At 44.8% G+C, this 17,141-nt stretch overlaps 1 protein-coding gene across 4 annotated transcripts in view; it reads right to left on the reverse strand.

The window, feature by feature from the left end:
* Positions 1 to 17,141, reverse strand: part of MAPDA (N6-Methyl-AMP deaminase) — a 486,784-nt gene that overhangs the window by 213,229 nt on the left and 256,414 nt on the right. For all 4 annotated transcript variants that reach the window (XM_069624761.1, XM_069624760.1, XM_069624759.1 and 1 more), the window contains 2 exons: positions 9,393 to 9,480; positions 913 to 994 (listed from right to left, as the gene is read on the reverse strand). In XM_069624761.1, the coding sequence (XP_069480862.1) occupies positions 913 to 994; positions 9,393 to 9,480 (170 nt within the window). The remainder of the gene's footprint in view (positions 1 to 912; positions 995 to 9,392; positions 9,481 to 17,141) is intronic.

Below are 17,141 nucleotides of genomic sequence, written 5' to 3' on the forward strand. Positions count from 1 at the left end.
AGCCAAGACAGGAAGAAAGAAAAGGAGAAAGAAATACGAGATGTCTCTGTAAACCCAGCGTTGAAGAGTTGAAGACTGTCACTGATCCCAGAAAAAGGGGGAGGGGAACTAAAAGACTAGCTGCAAATGACTTTTTTTAAAAAGAAAACATTGTTTTCAAAGCATGACCTCTGGATACATGCAATTTGTCCAAGGGTCTGCAAGCTCGTCTCGCCAGATCTTTTGTGCTACCACTCCCATGCTCCCTTACCATTGAATATGCTGACTAGGGCTGTTGGGTGTGGCATTCCAAAACATCTGTAGTGCCACAAGTTACATACCCCTAATCTAGATGATAACTAGCCTATGGTCTCGACACGCCCAATCTTTCTTGATAAACATAGCGAGTCTGTATAAGTGCAACCATTTTTCCAAACTCAATAAAGATGAAACCCTCGCTATAGTTGGTGCATCCGACTTACAGAATAATCGGGATGGGCCAGAGATGGCTTAAATCCTCGATCACCACGAGGTCGTAAAGCCACTCATCGGAGAGATATGTATTCCCTTTTCACCTGAGCATATTACCCAATAGCTGCGGATGATTCAATCTTAACTAGGTTATCAACTTCCTACGGACAAAGTCCCCCACAGGGTTCCCTAAAGAGAGTAGAGTTTTGCTAAAACCAAGCAAAGACAATAAAGGAGATGCTATGTCAATTCCGGCATTATGAAATAACAAAAAGCTACACAAAAACACTTTTACTGTCACAATTTAAAGTAGGAGCAATAGTTGGATAATGGTAGTCTCCAAGTGCCACAACTAAAGTCAACCACACTTTTTTATTAGGTTATCAAAAAACAGGCGATTTTTCGAACAGTTGGCTAAGGGTTACAGTACAGCAGATAAATATCACTGTTTTTGTTTATTACCTGACATCAATGTCCAAACTCTCTTCTTTGGCCTGTTTAATGCCTTCAAGTATTGCCTCCACATACGTCCTTTTCGTCATACCTACAGTATCATCATACACAAATATGCATATTAAAATGACTTGGCGAAAAGGAGGCCTACAAACAAAAGCACCAATATATCTACATATGGTGTACTACATAGGCAATGGAAGATTTCAGAATAGAAAAAAATGCAATGGAAATGTATAAGCAATCTCCGCTAATGCATGTCTATTGCCATGCTTGCCCTTGGAAGCGGTACATCATTTCCTAGCATAACTGTGCCGCTGCAGTCTGGCCTGCGATGTTCTACTGGGCAAAAATATCCCTCTGCGAAGAATTACAAACCACTATGAAGCAAGCAGTTCCCTATGCATGTTCATGCCCTAGCCTTCGTGCCAGACTTCTCTCCTTTGTGCCATGCCCTTCTGCATTGTGCAGTACTCCTGTGCCATGACACCCACCCACCCTTTGATATAAAGTGCCCCTGTGCCATGCCCGATGACCCCTCTGTGTAGTGCCCTTGTGCTACACAGCGCACCAGAGGTTTGTCATGCCTGTGTGCCGTGTCCTCCTGGGGTGTGTAGTGCTCCTCTGCCATGCCCCCCTGTCTGCAGTAGCCGTGTGCTACGCTCAGGAAGATGCCCAGCACCGCCAAGTCATGCTCTCTTTAAGGGTGTAGTAAGCCTGTGCCATGCCCTCATGAGAGGTACAGTACTCCTGGACCACATAGCCACTACCCCCCTGCCCCCACCCAATGAGGCCAGTGCCTCTGTGCTATCCCCCCATTGTTGAGTGCATTGCCCCAGTGCAATTTCTCAACACCCACTAAGGTGGCATACAATTGTGATATACCTGTTGTGAACCCAGAGTGCAGTACCCCCTCTGTGAAGACTACTGTCTGTGTGCCACATACCCTACCCGCAGTGCAGTGAGATGTACCCCAGTGTCATACAACCGCATGGTGAGCACTGCCACAGTGGCAAGTTACTGTGCCAGTTATCTCCTTTTACTGGATCTACAGAGCCACCGGGCCACACCTTCCTGTCCTGCTTTCACAGGGGCAGGTCCTCCAAAGCAGAAGGCCTACATCCTTGAAATGGAATGCTACAGTGGTGTGGAAAACATACCCAAGTCACTGACGTTCTAGATGACAGATCCAACATCCCTCTCCCCCAACAGGCAACCATGTTAAATGTGACTTTTTAAAAAGGTTTTGAGAACTTTACAGAAACAGGGATTTCAAGAAAAAAGATTGGAATATTGGGTTTTCAAACAAGATGCACACAAATTCAGGAAATTCAAAGGTGAGATCAATGTGTAACGTGCATGAAATAAGTTGGCTCGCCCAGTTGCGAGCAGTCTACAGCAGTCCTAGCAACCTGCAGTCTGTCTACAGTCCTTGTTGCCGTGGAGGAGGAGCTGTTTAAACCCCTGACATAACGCGAAGCGGCACGCGGAGTATGTCGCCGAGTTGCGAGCAGTCTACAGCAGTCCTAGCAACCTGCAGTCTGTCTACAGTCCTTGTTGCCGTGGAGGAGGAGCTGTTTAAACCGCTGACACAACGTGAAGAGGCACGCGGAGTTGGCTCGCCGAGTTGCAAGCAGTCTACAGCAGTCCACGGCCGCCATGGCCAGCCTGGAGGTTTTGGAAATTCTCCTACTTCCAAGACAAAACGGTAACCCGGTTCAACTGGCCCAGCCTTCAACACCCCTTGGTCGCGTACTGAGAAGCCAGTACTCTCGTCTTGAGCGGCTGAATGAAAAAGGTAACCATCGATCTCATCAAACACTAAGAAAGGGAGAGATTACACCCTCATCCTCTCTCTCTGCCTCCAGCCCCTCAGACGTTCACTCGCCTGCAGGTCCTCTGACTAATCTTGGTGGAGATGGTGGGCGGTCTGGGTCCCCCCCGTCCATGACCCTGAGGAGGGCGCTCTGACTGACGAAGTCTTTGGCCAGGCCCCCCTCACCCCCTACTCCACGCTTCGAACTTACCACTAACGATACTGGGAGTGCTCTGGTGGGCTGCTTGGGGCCCGGCCTGAACTCGCTTCCAGAAATCCCATCTTCATGCATGAACCACCCTGTGACAAGTCCTACCGACCAGCCTGCCTCCGCCGCGGCGAGTGGGATCACAACCGACAGGGCCAAAGGACGCCGCCGGTTTGACCCCAGTGGCCAAATTGTCGTGAACCAACCACCTAGAGACAAAAATCACTTTGCGCTCAACGCACTGCTGCAAACATATGGACCTCAACACCAGACTATCACCAGTGCGAAACCTGCATCAAGCAAGTTGGCAAATAGCCATTCCAAGCACGGAAACTCAAAACACCACCCAAGTGGAACTGCACCCAAAGCCAAACCTCCCACAATTCGTTTTTTGTGGGGACGACACAGATGTGCCTTCTGCTCGATCCCTATATCCGTCTTCAGGAACTAAAGCAACTGAGACTCTGGCAGACCCCTCTACAGTCATACTCGAGGGGGAGCAGCCAGGCTATCCCACAGAAGCTGATACGCCACCCGACACCTCGAAAGGATTACCAAGTGAACCTTATGCTCGCCAAAGACAAACAGCTCTGGCCATACTCAAAAAGAAAGCTGTACAATAACAAAAAAATTACACGATCAAGGAGAGCACAAAGTGCCGCTTTCCACTCCCTAAACCTTTCATGTCCCATGCATTGAAAGACTTTTTCGCCAAGCAAATTAAGAGAAAACTAGAGTCAGAGTCGGATGTCTCTGATGCAGAACTACTGGACGCGGTGTCAGAAACGCCTTCTGCCCCTAAGCAAAGGAAAACATTAGAAATCAATTCCGTCAACCTACTTCTAGAGACCTCGCAGTCTCTCTCACCAAAGACTCCAGCTCCACCGTGCGAAGATCACCTTCGACGAAACAACCATCCAAATCAGCCCCCACGGGTAGTGACAGTAGCTTCATCACTAGTCTTTGTTGAAACAGATTCTACACAGCCATCAGGGAATAATGGTACGGAAAAAAATTCATGGGATCCGCCAGGTATTACCCAACCAGATGAAAAGACACAAAGAAACAAATCTTATCTAGTGCCAACCTGCTCCCCGTTGTTACCGGGGAGTCAAAAAACGAATATAACTGACCAGGACATACCGTCTTCATCAAAACAAAAAGACAATCCCAGAAAAACTTTTACCCCTGTAAGAAATAGAAGTCTCAGCGAATCTTCCACAAATCAAAACAAAGGCACCAGGAAAGAACCCTGACCTGTTAACAATCATGTCAGCAATTACGGTGGGATTGTCTCCTTTCGTAAAACTATACAAATCAATAAATGATTCTATGAAAGACTCGCTTGCGCTATCAGCAATGACAAACTCAAAGGTGACCTTTCTGGAAGGTTTTATTACTGCACTAGACCAAAAAAATACTGACCAAGAAAGACTATGGGAATTAAGAATTGCCCGCCTAGAATACCAAAGAAGACTACGACCTCTTACACAAGCCTGTCTGGCACACCAACCCAGTTCCTACTCAATAACTCACACAACGGCCAAGAAACCTGTCATTGAAAAAAATGATTGAAAAATACAAACTACTCCTGCACTTGAACCAGCCAAAGTGGTTTGCAATCTAAAAGGCTACGAGTCTAGTGGGAATTTGGCTCAACCAAGCAAAAAAAGTTTAACTTATACTACTAATGAGAAGAAAAAAAAAGAGAAAGACCCAACCAAAATTGCAACAATATTCAACCTTACCAAACCGGGTCCGACCACACAACCTAAACCAGCTGCACTCTTAGCAGCGACACTGAACGTGCGTAATAACGAACCACCGCAGATGGACCAAACAATAATTGAGTTGGACAACTCGCAGACACCTACTACAGATTTGTTGGTGAACTCATCTCTAATGGATCTAACGGTACATTTGGATCAGGAGGAAGTTACTGAACCTCCCCCATCTTGCATCGGACTCTGACTCCAATGTTAAACAAAGTTTCTTCATCTATCCCCTTAATCAAATCTACAAAATCGACATTGACCGTGTCAAAACCAGCTACTTCTGCCACAGATACTCCATTGGAGGAGCTCTCGACCGTGACACTGACCAACAAAGTGTCTGACAAAACACAAACTACAGGTGCAGAAAAGCAGGGCTCTTGTGAAAATAATCTCCTAACAACCGATAAGGAACGAATCCGGAAAACGACCCAGGCAAACCAGAAAGACCAAAAGCGACTGAATTTTCCATCTCCACATGACCAAAGACCAAGCCTTAATCGCATCTTTAAGATGGAACAACTAGCAGTATGAAAACATTTCCTGGTGCTAAAAAGAAAAACAGTTCTAAACATCCTGACAAAAGTACTTAGTTTGAACTATTTGTCTACCACAGATTTCGTGCTGATCGAGCCCTACCACAGAGAAAAGCATACTTACATGTGAAGAATTTACCACGACACGAGCCAAGTAAGGACGTACATGTGGCATTGAAGCAATTGGCCTTCGGCCTTTCAGAAATACAATCTCCGTTAGCTCCACCGGCAAATTCATCTCTACCAAACAAGACAGAAGCGTTAAGTGAACACTCTAAGCAAAAAACACTAGACCAATACAAAAACAAAAGACGAGGCAACTACACAGAAACGGGTGAGCAACATGCCCCCAACATACGCCAGGAAAGAGCATACTATCCAAGAACGGAAGATGGAAACAACTGGAAAATGGCGTCTCAGATCAGACAGAAATTACACAGATGATTCTCTTCCAAAACATAGAGAAATACAGGACCGAAGTCAGAAACGAGCCCCTGTAGGCCCATGGAGCTGGTTAAAAAAAGTCTTGAACCCTAACCCTCAAAATTAGCAGCGAAACAATAAGGACTTCCACTCTACAGACCACGTACTCCAACCGTCCGTTTTTAACACCTTCCAAGTTAACACAATGTGTTCGTGGAAAACGAGGGGACATGACCATTTGCTAAACTCCGACACTCAAGACCTAGCACAATTCGACATAATATGTCTCCAAGAGACTTGGTTGAGGGAAAAACCGGTGCTTGATGGTTACGACACTGAAATATCACCAGCGATGAAGTGTATTTTAGGTAGACCATAGTCAGGCCTTTTAACGGCAGTTCGCATTGGCTCTGGCATTTCCATAAAAACAAAGGTGGTAGAAACCTACGGCGTCTTGGCTCTCCAGCCGGAGTTGACCCACCCAAAGGAAACCGCAAAGGGCAGTCTGAAGTTAAACCTTGCTATCTTAAACGTTTATTGGAACCCCCAAAGAGTTAGCAACAAGGACTTCTGTGATTCAGTGACGAACTTATTAGACAAATTTACAACAGAATTGTGTACTGACCATATCATTATCTGTGGCGACTTTAACGCTGTCACTTACCTTCTCGCCCCGTACCTACTACAGCAGCTGTCGTAAGAGGAAAGCTATGATCAAACTTGATGGACGCCAGAAACTTCCACAACATGGCAACTGTGCGAGGCCAACTGCCTATCTTTCCTACTTGGGAGCGAGCACACGCATCAGCAACGCTGGATTACATCTTCATCTCCCACGCCCTATTATCATATGTGAGCTCCTTCGAGGTCTACAAAACGAAAGAAAGTGATCATAACCTGTTAGCCATGGTCTTCGAATCCACCAACGTCCACAAACCAACCTACACAACCAATATATAGAATTGTCAACTAACCAAACGCGAGTTCAGCTAACAGCAACAAACATAAAAGAATTAACTGATACGTATGAAAAAGAATTGAGAAGCATTCGCGACGGGCCTGCAAGGCCGAACTATCTCCCTCTCATCTTACCAGACAGGACAAAACAAAAGAATTACAGTACCTCAGTGAAAATCGGACACCACGAATATGACAAACTATTAGTCCAGAAAAGAAGGGAGCTGAGAAAGCTAAGGCGCATATGCAGATCAAACGACGATGACAACCACAAGTGTAAGCTGAGGTCTGCTACAAGAGAGTATAGATCTTGGCTAAGACATCGGAAGGCAGCAACCTACCAAAACGATGCAGAACAAATGCTGAAAACTTTAACTTCATAGAGCGCAAGAGAATTTTGGGTCTTAATAAAAAACAAAGAACAGCATACTGATAACCAACTGATAAACTCTATATCTGAATCAAATTGGATATCCTTTTTTTCCCACTTAATTCGCTTCAATTCCCTCTTCATCAAACACTGTCATCCTCCCCAACGAAACATCATGGGTAAATTTAGCATACCTGAAGACGTGCTGTTAGCAATCTCAAAACTGAAATCTTCCCGGGCACCTGGCCCGGATGGCCTAACCAACATAGACCTGAAGCAGTATCCGGTGGAATGGTCTTGCCTGATAACTAAAATCTTCGAACAATGCAAAACTACCAAACAAATTCTGTCAACATGGACCGAGGCGGTGATCGTTCCAATTTTTAAAAAAGGAAATAGAGATAACCCGGCAAATTACCGTCCAATAGCCTTGTGAGCCATCAAGGGCAACATTTTCGCAACTCTACTTCTTTCCAGATTTCAAAAATGGGCAAGAAATTCTCCATCTTTAGACCCCCTGCAAACGGGTTTCTTAAAGAACGCCGGCACCAGTATTAACATCATGATTTTGAACATCATAAAAGAAAATATAAAAAACGGTGCGCCGAAAGTCTTTCTAGCGTTCATTGATTTGTCACAGGCTTTCGACAAAATCAGTCGACAAAGACTATGGTCTAAACTAACCAACTGGAACTGTCCAATGGAAATTTTAGAGCCAATAATTGCACTCCACACAGATACGACTATCCGAGTTTGTCTAAACCGGCAAGGCATGCTATCCGACCAGTTTAAGTCAGAACGTGGAGTCAAACAAGGCTGCCCTCTGGCACGGGCCTTCTTCATCGCCTTCCTGGGGGACTTTCAGTACACTCAACCATTGATCAGAGCATTTCCACCTCAAGTAGGAAATACTTCAGTACCAAGATTGCTCTACGCGGTCGATGTGATCCTTATGGATCAAACACAAATAGGTCTCCAGCGCCATTTGACAAACTTGGCAAACTACTTAATGGCAAACGACCTGGAAATAAACACAGAGAAATTCAAAATCTTGATCCTGGACAACAAGCGCTCTAAAGGTAGAGTGAACGGCAATTGGTTCCTGAACAACACAAAGATCGAGACAGTGACAAATATAAAATACTTGGGTATAATGATTGACGAATCTAGGTCCGAGAAGTCAATGTAACTGGCCCTTTGGACCAAAGTAAAAACGTTGACCACACAAACAAGGTTAGTCGATCGCAAATATGGAAAATTCTCCCTTCTACCAGCGATCCAGTTTTACAAACAGAAGGTGGTTCCCTCGCTAACCTATGGAATGGACGGGGCTCTAAATATACAAGACTCAATATGGCCCAAACTAGAGGGCTATCTCTGGAAAGCGGTTCTGGGCCTGCCTAAAAACTTGGTCTGCTCTCACTGGCGGCCTCAGTGGAGCAAGGGCAAATGAGAACACTGAGGAAAATCTTAATGCCAGAAAACCTTCCTATCTACAAAATGATACAGGAGGAACTCCACCTTGGGCGCTGTAAAGCCCTGAACTCTTGGGAGCAGAAACTCACGTTGAAACTTAAAGATCTGGCTTGTACCCAAGAGGACCTAATACAAAATCCTGAAAAAGTCAAAGCCAAAGTGGCACAAGAAGATTGGATCAAAACGTGTCACATGGCAACAGCAAAAAAAATACTACATCATCTACCTCCAACTACTAACAAGTTGAAATTGCCGCTGAATTACTGTATAAAATTTCCAAACAAGAACTTTCAGAAATGTTTAATGAAAATAAGATTAAATCTGATTCCAACTCAAGAAATTCAGGCCATCCGCATCCAAACAGCTTTGAAAACCTATAGACTCTGTTCAAACACTGAAATGGTAGAAACGACAAGACATTTACTCCTGAACTGCCCTAAAACAGCCTACTTGCGCGAAGCCTTCTTCCTACCTCTATTCTACGACTCCGTACTGAGAGAAGAACATCTATGGTGATGCCGTTTGGTAGCACGAGAAAAGACGAAATGGACGCTGGTCACAGTCAAGATGCTCGATGCAGCTCTGAAAAAGTCCACAGAGACTGAAAATGTATCTATCGGCTAACTATTCAAGGCAGATCTCTTCAGTCACCACTATTATCTTTTACATATACATTTACTGTGCACTGTTTCTTGTAAAAATCAATTTATTTTATTGGTTATAATCAAGTAAATAATAAAAGAAAATAAGTGGCACGGTGATGATCAGAATTAAGGAATACATCATATTTTGGGAGGGTAGTAGTCGCACAGTTGGAAAACTCTACACCAGCCAAAGAGCATGCGACGATCCTGTGTTTTGCATGGTTGAAAATGATAAAAAAAACATTCTTTTAACAATCATTCGTTTTTCTGCCCTAGATGCTATGTACCTGTACTGGTTTCCTCTCTTGGAGTGCTCCTTAATTCAAGATACTTGACACCATCGTCAGCAAACTCTTTAATGACATCTTTAGTTATCTGAAATAGTAAAATAATGCAAATCAATCCTGTAGCTAGTGCCCAAAATAGTAGTGTATGCAGTTTCAAGAAAACACGTTTGAGGTATTAATGCCCTGGGAAAGGGGCATCCCCTAACTCAACGCTGCCGTTTAACCACATTTAGTGGTGGACATTTTACTGCAGTGTTTTTAAGGTGGGTAGAGGGAAGGGGTGGTAAAACGGGGAGCATAGGAGCTGGAGAATAAGGGTGGCGATTGAACACGGGGTTTGGAGGTTTGGCCGCCTATAAAAACGCAAGGGTAAAATATCCTGCACTATGGTTTGACACACATCTGGTGAAAGGGCTGTAGCAGGTGTTCGGCCAGGATGGACGCCAAGGCCGTATAATACATTTAAGGGACGATAACACCTATTACAGCCCGCACCCATGGGGCTGCAATACCATTGTAATACGGCAAAAAAGCGAAAACAGGTTGGCAATAGAAGAAAACACATGAAGGTTCAGAGAACATTGCAGGGAGACACTTAAACAATAAGTCCCTCGCAGGGGGTCATTACCGCTTCGTTAATGACCCCCCCCCCTGCGAGGGGCTTATTGCTATTAGTACTCTGGCCGCAAGATTGGAGTACTAATAGTCTTTTTTTTCAGTTGCGAGACGCCGTCAGCGTTTCGGAAATGAAAAAAAGAAAATAAATGGGTGCAACGGAACCCCTTTCCATGCTGGCCATTTTCTTTGTTTTTGATTATTTTTTTTTGATGGCTGCCATGGAAAGCAGAGAAGGGACTACACATACGGCAGCATCAGGTTTCAGCACATTGGGGATATGAAATCCTCCACTACCATCAATGCTGATCTACTGTGAACCAAGGTCAGTCAAAACCCTATAAAATCAAGGGAAGCTGCACAGTATATTAACCAGGGCACAGTTGTTAGCAAGAGACACACAAAATGTCTGGAGATGACACGCTGACCTTTCCACTCACACCAGCTCAAGCATTGCCCACCAGAATGCAGGGCAGCCTAATCACACAACTGCGTACGAATTTCGACCTCATAGAGTCCAGCAGCCGGGGTCCTCGCTGGAAGAGATGGATAAGGGACTTTGAGGTATGGGTGAAGGCAATAGGGCCCCTAGATGAAGAAAAGAAACACAGTCTGCTCACACTATGGGTTCAAATGTCCGAGATATTGTGGATGAGCTCCCCACCGACACCACAGATACGCGAGCCTCAAAGCTACGTTAACAGACTATTTCATCCCACACACAAACGTGGACTATGAGAGACACGTGTTCCACACAACTAAACAAGTGAAAGGGGAATCCATGGAGGCTTTTGTGATGCGATTGAGGTTGAAGATGAAGCACTGCAATTTCAATAATTACTCAAATGAGGAGGCACAGCACTCGAAGATCATAGTGGGATGCGAATGCGCAGACTTCAGGAAAAGACTATTGCAAAAACCATGCAACTTAGAGGAAATCCTGCAATTAGCTTGTTCGGAAGCAGCATTAGCATCCCAAGTTGAAGGTTGGGGCGAGATAAAGATCACACATGGAAAATGTGAAAGCGTCAACAAGCTGGAGAGCTCAACCACAGAATACCAGCTGCTATGGGATCATTGAAACACTCAACGCAGCACCACGGGGAAGACACCATCCAAAGTTGTGTTCGGAAGAAACATAAGAAAAAGAATACCCCACGTGGCCAGCCCCGAAGAAAGATACAAGGAGATGCTATTATGCGGGAACAGGACACCAGAAACAAAGAAAGCATGAAAAGACGGGCTGATGAAGACCACAGAGCAAGGCCCATCGACATAGAACCCGGAGACATTGTCATAGCAAGACAAACCCAAAGCAGAAAAAGCATGGCCGCGTTCTGCAAAGAGCCATTAACGGTGACTCAAGTGAAAGGGTCTCTCATCACGGCAGAGGGCGAAAGAAAAAGTATCACCAGAAATTCCTCACACTTCAGGCGAATGCCAGGCACCATAGAGTCCCATGACATGATCACTCATCAGACGCCGCAATCACTGTGAGGGACTCATCTGATGAAGGAGATGGAGAGGACTCACATGAAGAGCTGATCCCGTCATACCAAGAGGCCAGTGAAGAACAACGGGTCCTGAGATCTCAGAACTCGAAATAGGCCACGCAGACTAATTGAAGAAATGAACTAGAGGTGTCATCATTTTTAGTACCGGGGTGAGGGGTGATGTCATCACATGCACAAAACTCCCCCATCATGTGGAGGAGGACAGGGTGTCACGGGGCGGGAGGCGGGAAGGCGACGTCACTTATAGTTGAGAGTTGGAAGAATAAAGTTTGTTGAACCTTCCTCCCGGCTCTGCCTCTTATTGCACGTATGCATGTGGGAGGCCGTGTGGGCCTTGATTGAGAAAGTCCACAACAGACTTTACAGTAGCCCCTTCTACCTTTCCATGGCAGCCACTTGCGGAAGGAAACCGGGGCGTGGCGTTGAGTGGAGCCTTGTCGGCAGGGTAATGCCCTAGCGAGGGGCAATGAGTTTGGTTGTTACAAACTAATTGACCCCCGCCGAGTACTAATTATCATTAATCGGAATGTTGGGAGAAAAACAACAGGCTTTGTAACAGTGGTTAAGGCCATTTGCTGACTAAATATTTACAATGACTCATCAAAATGACAATGCATCGCTAGTGTAATGCGCCTTTACCCAGTGACAGGCTTGAGAGTTAGAAGTTGCTTGTCTCACCTTGTTCACGTTTCATCATTGTGAAAAATGAAAAAGTGATCAGATATGGATGCAAGAGATAAAAGTCTTAGAAAGCTATATAAGTAAGAAACAAAAATGCCTGCATAGTGGAGACAGGTGGAATGATTCTCAAATATTTGCACTGCAGCAAATATGGATATGCCAGTCAGCTGATGACATGCAAATGCAATTCACAGAGGGTGGTCGAGATGCTTCAGGTAACCTTCGAGAATGAGGTATAAGGTAGCAGGTGCAAATCTGAAAGTGCTGAATAGCAGAGTACCAGTAAACAGACCAGAAAGTCATGAAGCTTTGCAATACAGCATTTTTTATCTTTTTTTCGTGCACTCTGCCACCCGGCTAACTATCACAGCTCTCTTTTTGCAGCAGACTGGTACACATGCACATATTACCTACAGGTAATCCTAATTGCTTCAAGTCCTACTCTTCCTCGTTGCAGTACTTACCTCTGAGGCCCCACCTCTATTCCAGGAACCCCTGTTCAATTTCTATTCTTCAGAGGTGTAATACCGCCCACTTACCCATGAACACCAGTTAACAATATCCAAGCTGGAGCATGGGGCCCTCCATGCAGGGAGGCAGAGGAGGGTTGTCAAAACGGTGACAAGGAAGAGTAGGACTTGGAGTAGTGAAGATTACTGGTAAGTAATCTGAGCATTACCTCCACATCCCTCTTCCTCATCCCAGTACTTACCTCTGAGGTATACCAAAGCATAGCCAAAGGGAAGAGGTCCAAAAAAACAGAGAGACACAGAAATGCAGCAACACAAACCAAACTCCAACCCCAGAGAAGCATATGCCAACAGTCAAAACCCAGACAATCAAAGAGCGTGGTCACATGGGCAAATATTAGTACAGAAAGAATAAATGAACAGAAAAATTTGACTCTGGTGTGCATACAAAAGGGGATAGGCTCGGTCAGGCAAAAACTACATATTCATATTTTATTCGTCAATTACACACACTGATAAAAAAACCACAATAATCCATAATAGATCATAAAACTGCTAAACATTTTGTTATTGACACCTATACAGCCTGTGATTCTAAATTAGGCTTTTTTGCTATAGGAGTTGGAGATACTATGGCCCTATATGAATTTCGGGGTGCCTTAAGGAAGGTAGCATTTTATACTATGCCCATTTTCTAGCGTTAGGCCCTTTTCATGTTATGTGTTTACGTGGCCCACCGGCATTAAGCTATCATTCGAAATACAACGTGCATTACACACGTACATTCTAAGTAAGACAGCACCTGATATTACAATTTTGGGTCTCGACAATTGGTCCTTGATGTGCTAGTCTGGCTAAACTATTTTGATACAAACTCTCCTAACAGTTTGCACTTCTTTATTTTTCTACACTAGGCTACCATTCTTACATTGCCTACGATGGAGGGTTGACTTGGGCCCTTTTACACCGCACCGTCATCGAAACCGTACAGGGATACAAACCACCATTGGATGTGTTCTCCATTGAATTAATGGAGGTATGGAGAGTCTTCTTTTGGTCTTTTACCATGTGTCTTTGTCATTTAGGTTTACAACCTTAGTTGGGGAACTAGGGATTGCTCTAATTCCAGTCCCGTTGTGTTGTCTCTGCAGATTGACTACTGCAGTGTCAGCTTTATTCCCAGGGCGGTTGGATGGTGCATTTATTCTCCCAACCTCCAATGGATGCTATAAGGTGACTTGAATTGGCATCTAATATTTTGAACAGATGTTTAGTCTCAATGAATTATTATCATTGTTTATGAACTTCAGTTCTGCAACACAGGGTTGCTAGGCTTGGCCAGGTGTTTTAATAATGTTTTTTGTTTTCGTCATATTTTCTTTGAATGTTTTGGTGAACAAGTGGACTGAAAAATTATTCGAGATGAAGATTACCTCATCATTTGAAATGAGAAAGCCAAGATGCTAATCAAGTTTTGCACATGTTTCCCTACATTGACTATTAATAAATTAGTCTGTTTTGTCCAGGTCCTGATGAAGACGATTGTCAGTTCACTCCTCTCCTGCCTGATAGGCTTGAACTAGACAATTACATTAGTCGAAACTGTCATGAACCGCCTGCGTCCATTCTGGATTTCGTGGTCCCTGACCCATAGAGGACTGAATTCCGTGATCCTTCCAACATGGCCGATTGGTGCGGAACGCAGCTTGCCAGTCTTTACGCGCTACGTTCAACATTCTACAAAGCAGACACGCCCCCGCGGCTCTGCGTGTCTCAACGCTACCGCTCAGAGTAGTCTGACGTGTGTTGCCGGAGTTCGCTCGGGGCTTCCTTCCTAGTCCCGTCTCCCGATTCCTTGAATCAACTTCCTTTCCTTTCCTCGAACTTACCTTCGAGCTTCTTCCTGATCCTCACCTGCGCTTGGGTTACAGCCTTCCGTGTCTCCGAGCTCGGACATTGTTTCCTTCCTGATTCCCGGTCCTGGACATCTGAATGCATCCTGGTGTAGGACTGCTATCCTCACGCTGGAACCCGAAGACCAGCACACGGGTCTATACAAATCCCAGACCGTGCGAAAGAAATCACCCAAGAAGGTCGCAAGCAAGGAAAAACAGGTGAGAAGGGGAGAGACTTGTGACAGAAACTACATATTAATTGGATGCCTTGAGATACATATATATATAACAACATTATACAAGGTACTAGTAGTTGACATTTAGCATTCTGTGCTGTGTGTTTTCTATCATTAACAATCGCACCTTATGATGATTTGCACTATGAGATTCTTTTTATACTATTAATTTGTTTACAGTACAATATGACATATTGTTTTTTACTGTTGATATAGTATTTTATGATGAATTGTACCCAAAAAATTATTTTAGGTATGGTCCATCCTTGAATAGTACAATTGGAGAGTAATACACCTATTAACCCTGACTACAGCAGGGCATATGCAATTGGGCTCAGTTAGACATTTTCACTACCCTATTATGGTATTCTCTCTTCAAACAGATAATTTCAGCTCAAGGTAGTACTAAAGTTGGATGATTTTTATATGCATGTTTAGTAGTTTTATGATCTATTATGGATTATTGTGATTTTGTATCACTTTGTGTAATTGACGAATAAAATATGAATATGTAATTTTTGCCTGACCGAGCCCATCCCCTTTTGTATGCACACAGGAGTCGAATTTTTCTGTTCATTTATTCTTTCTATACCAGTATTTGCCCATGTGACCACGCTCTTTGATTATCTTGATTTCATATGCTCCCCAGGTCCACGTGGAAGGGGAAACCCATCCTTTGGTTTCTAACAGGCAAAACCCAACATCAAAGAAGCCAACCCAGGGGTGAGAAACAACCAGCAGGGAATGGGCGAGAATGAGCATCGGCCCGCCCAGGCAGCAGAATCATTCAACACGAGTATTAACAACGCTAACTCGGGGACAAAAGAAATCTTTGCAATATTCAGGGAAATGGAGTCTCCCTCAGCCCCACCATCCACCCTCATTAAGGACGAGGCATGGTGCAACCAAATTCAGGCTGCCATGCTCGACAAATTGGACACCTTGCACACCAAAATCTTAGCTCACCAAAAAGCTCTATCCTCTCTACTAGCCTCCTTTCCTACAGCACCCCCTGTTGCTACCGCCTCCAGGCTGGTACCAACGTTTGAATTCTCAGACATGAGCAAATCTGAAGTCATTGCCCTCATAAAGTCGATCAAGCCGTCCAATTGTAAAGGTGAGACCTGCCCGGCATCACCAAGGATTGTGCCCCGGCCCTCGCCCCATTCCTCACTGCCTTCGTCAATTCGTCCTTCCAGTTGTCCTATATACCGACTGCCCTCAGGGAAGCCTGGGTTTGACCACTCCTAAAAAAAACTTCTCTAGACCCAGTGGTCCCAGGGAACTACAGACCCATCACCACAGTCCCTGTCTTGCTAATGATTTTGGACAAAGCAGCCTATCTACAAGTTCAAAAATTCCTTGAGGACAACCACCTCCTTGGACTATGCCAGTCTGGCTTCCAGCCACGACATGGTACCGAAACGGCACTACTTGACCTAAAAAATGAAATTGATGACCTGAGAGACTCAGGCAAACCTGTGCTCCTCCTCCTCCTAGACCTCTCAGCGGCCTTTGATCTGGTAGATCATAAAACCCTTTGTCACCATCTCTCCTCCGCAGCCAACTTCTCCCCGAAGGCCTGTGGGTGGATAACCTCCTTCCTACAGGAAAGAGTGATGAAGGTTATCTCTGACTCCTATAGTGCCATCCCCAATCCAATCAAATGTGGGGTCCCACAGGGATCCTGCTTAGACCCTACTCTCAATAACCTCTTCACCAGGCCCCTGTTCAGAATCCTTGACACCTTGGGCATCTCATTTACCAACTATACAGATGACACCCAGGTGCTCATACCCCTCTCGGTTGACTATCCAACTGATATTAACACCCTCGACTCCATCTACTCCATAATTCAATCCTGGATGGCAGAAGACTGGCATTGCCTCAACAGTGAGAAAACAGAACTTCTGCTGGTTGGATCCCCCTCCACATTGGGTAAATTGGACAAGGAGATTTGTTAATTCTCCATTGACAACATTCCCATCACAGTATCTCAAGTAATCAAGACACTGGGCATGTATCTCAAACCTATCCTTACCATGGATTGGCAGGTCAATGCCATTGCATCCTCTACAGCCTATCATTCTAAACTGATCAATGCAGTTAGGCCATTTCTCTCCCAACAGAACTGCATCACCATCGCTAGGGCCATCATTGGCTCTAGGTTGGTCTACTGCAATGCCCTCTTTGTTGGGACGTCCTAAAAGAATCTGGCTAATCTCCATATATCTCAGAATAATGTCTTAAGGGCCGCAACAGGTATCTCACGCAGGGACCACATTTCTGGGTTCAGGAGGCAGGTACACTGGCTACCCGTTAAGAAAAGGATTGTCTT

The sequence above is a fragment of the Ambystoma mexicanum genome, chromosome 11 (genome assembly GCF_040938575.1).
Source record: "Ambystoma mexicanum isolate Mex_15411 chromosome 11, UKY_AmexF1_1, whole genome shotgun sequence".
NCBI lineage: Eukaryota > Metazoa > Chordata > Amphibia > Caudata > Ambystomatidae > Ambystoma > Ambystoma mexicanum.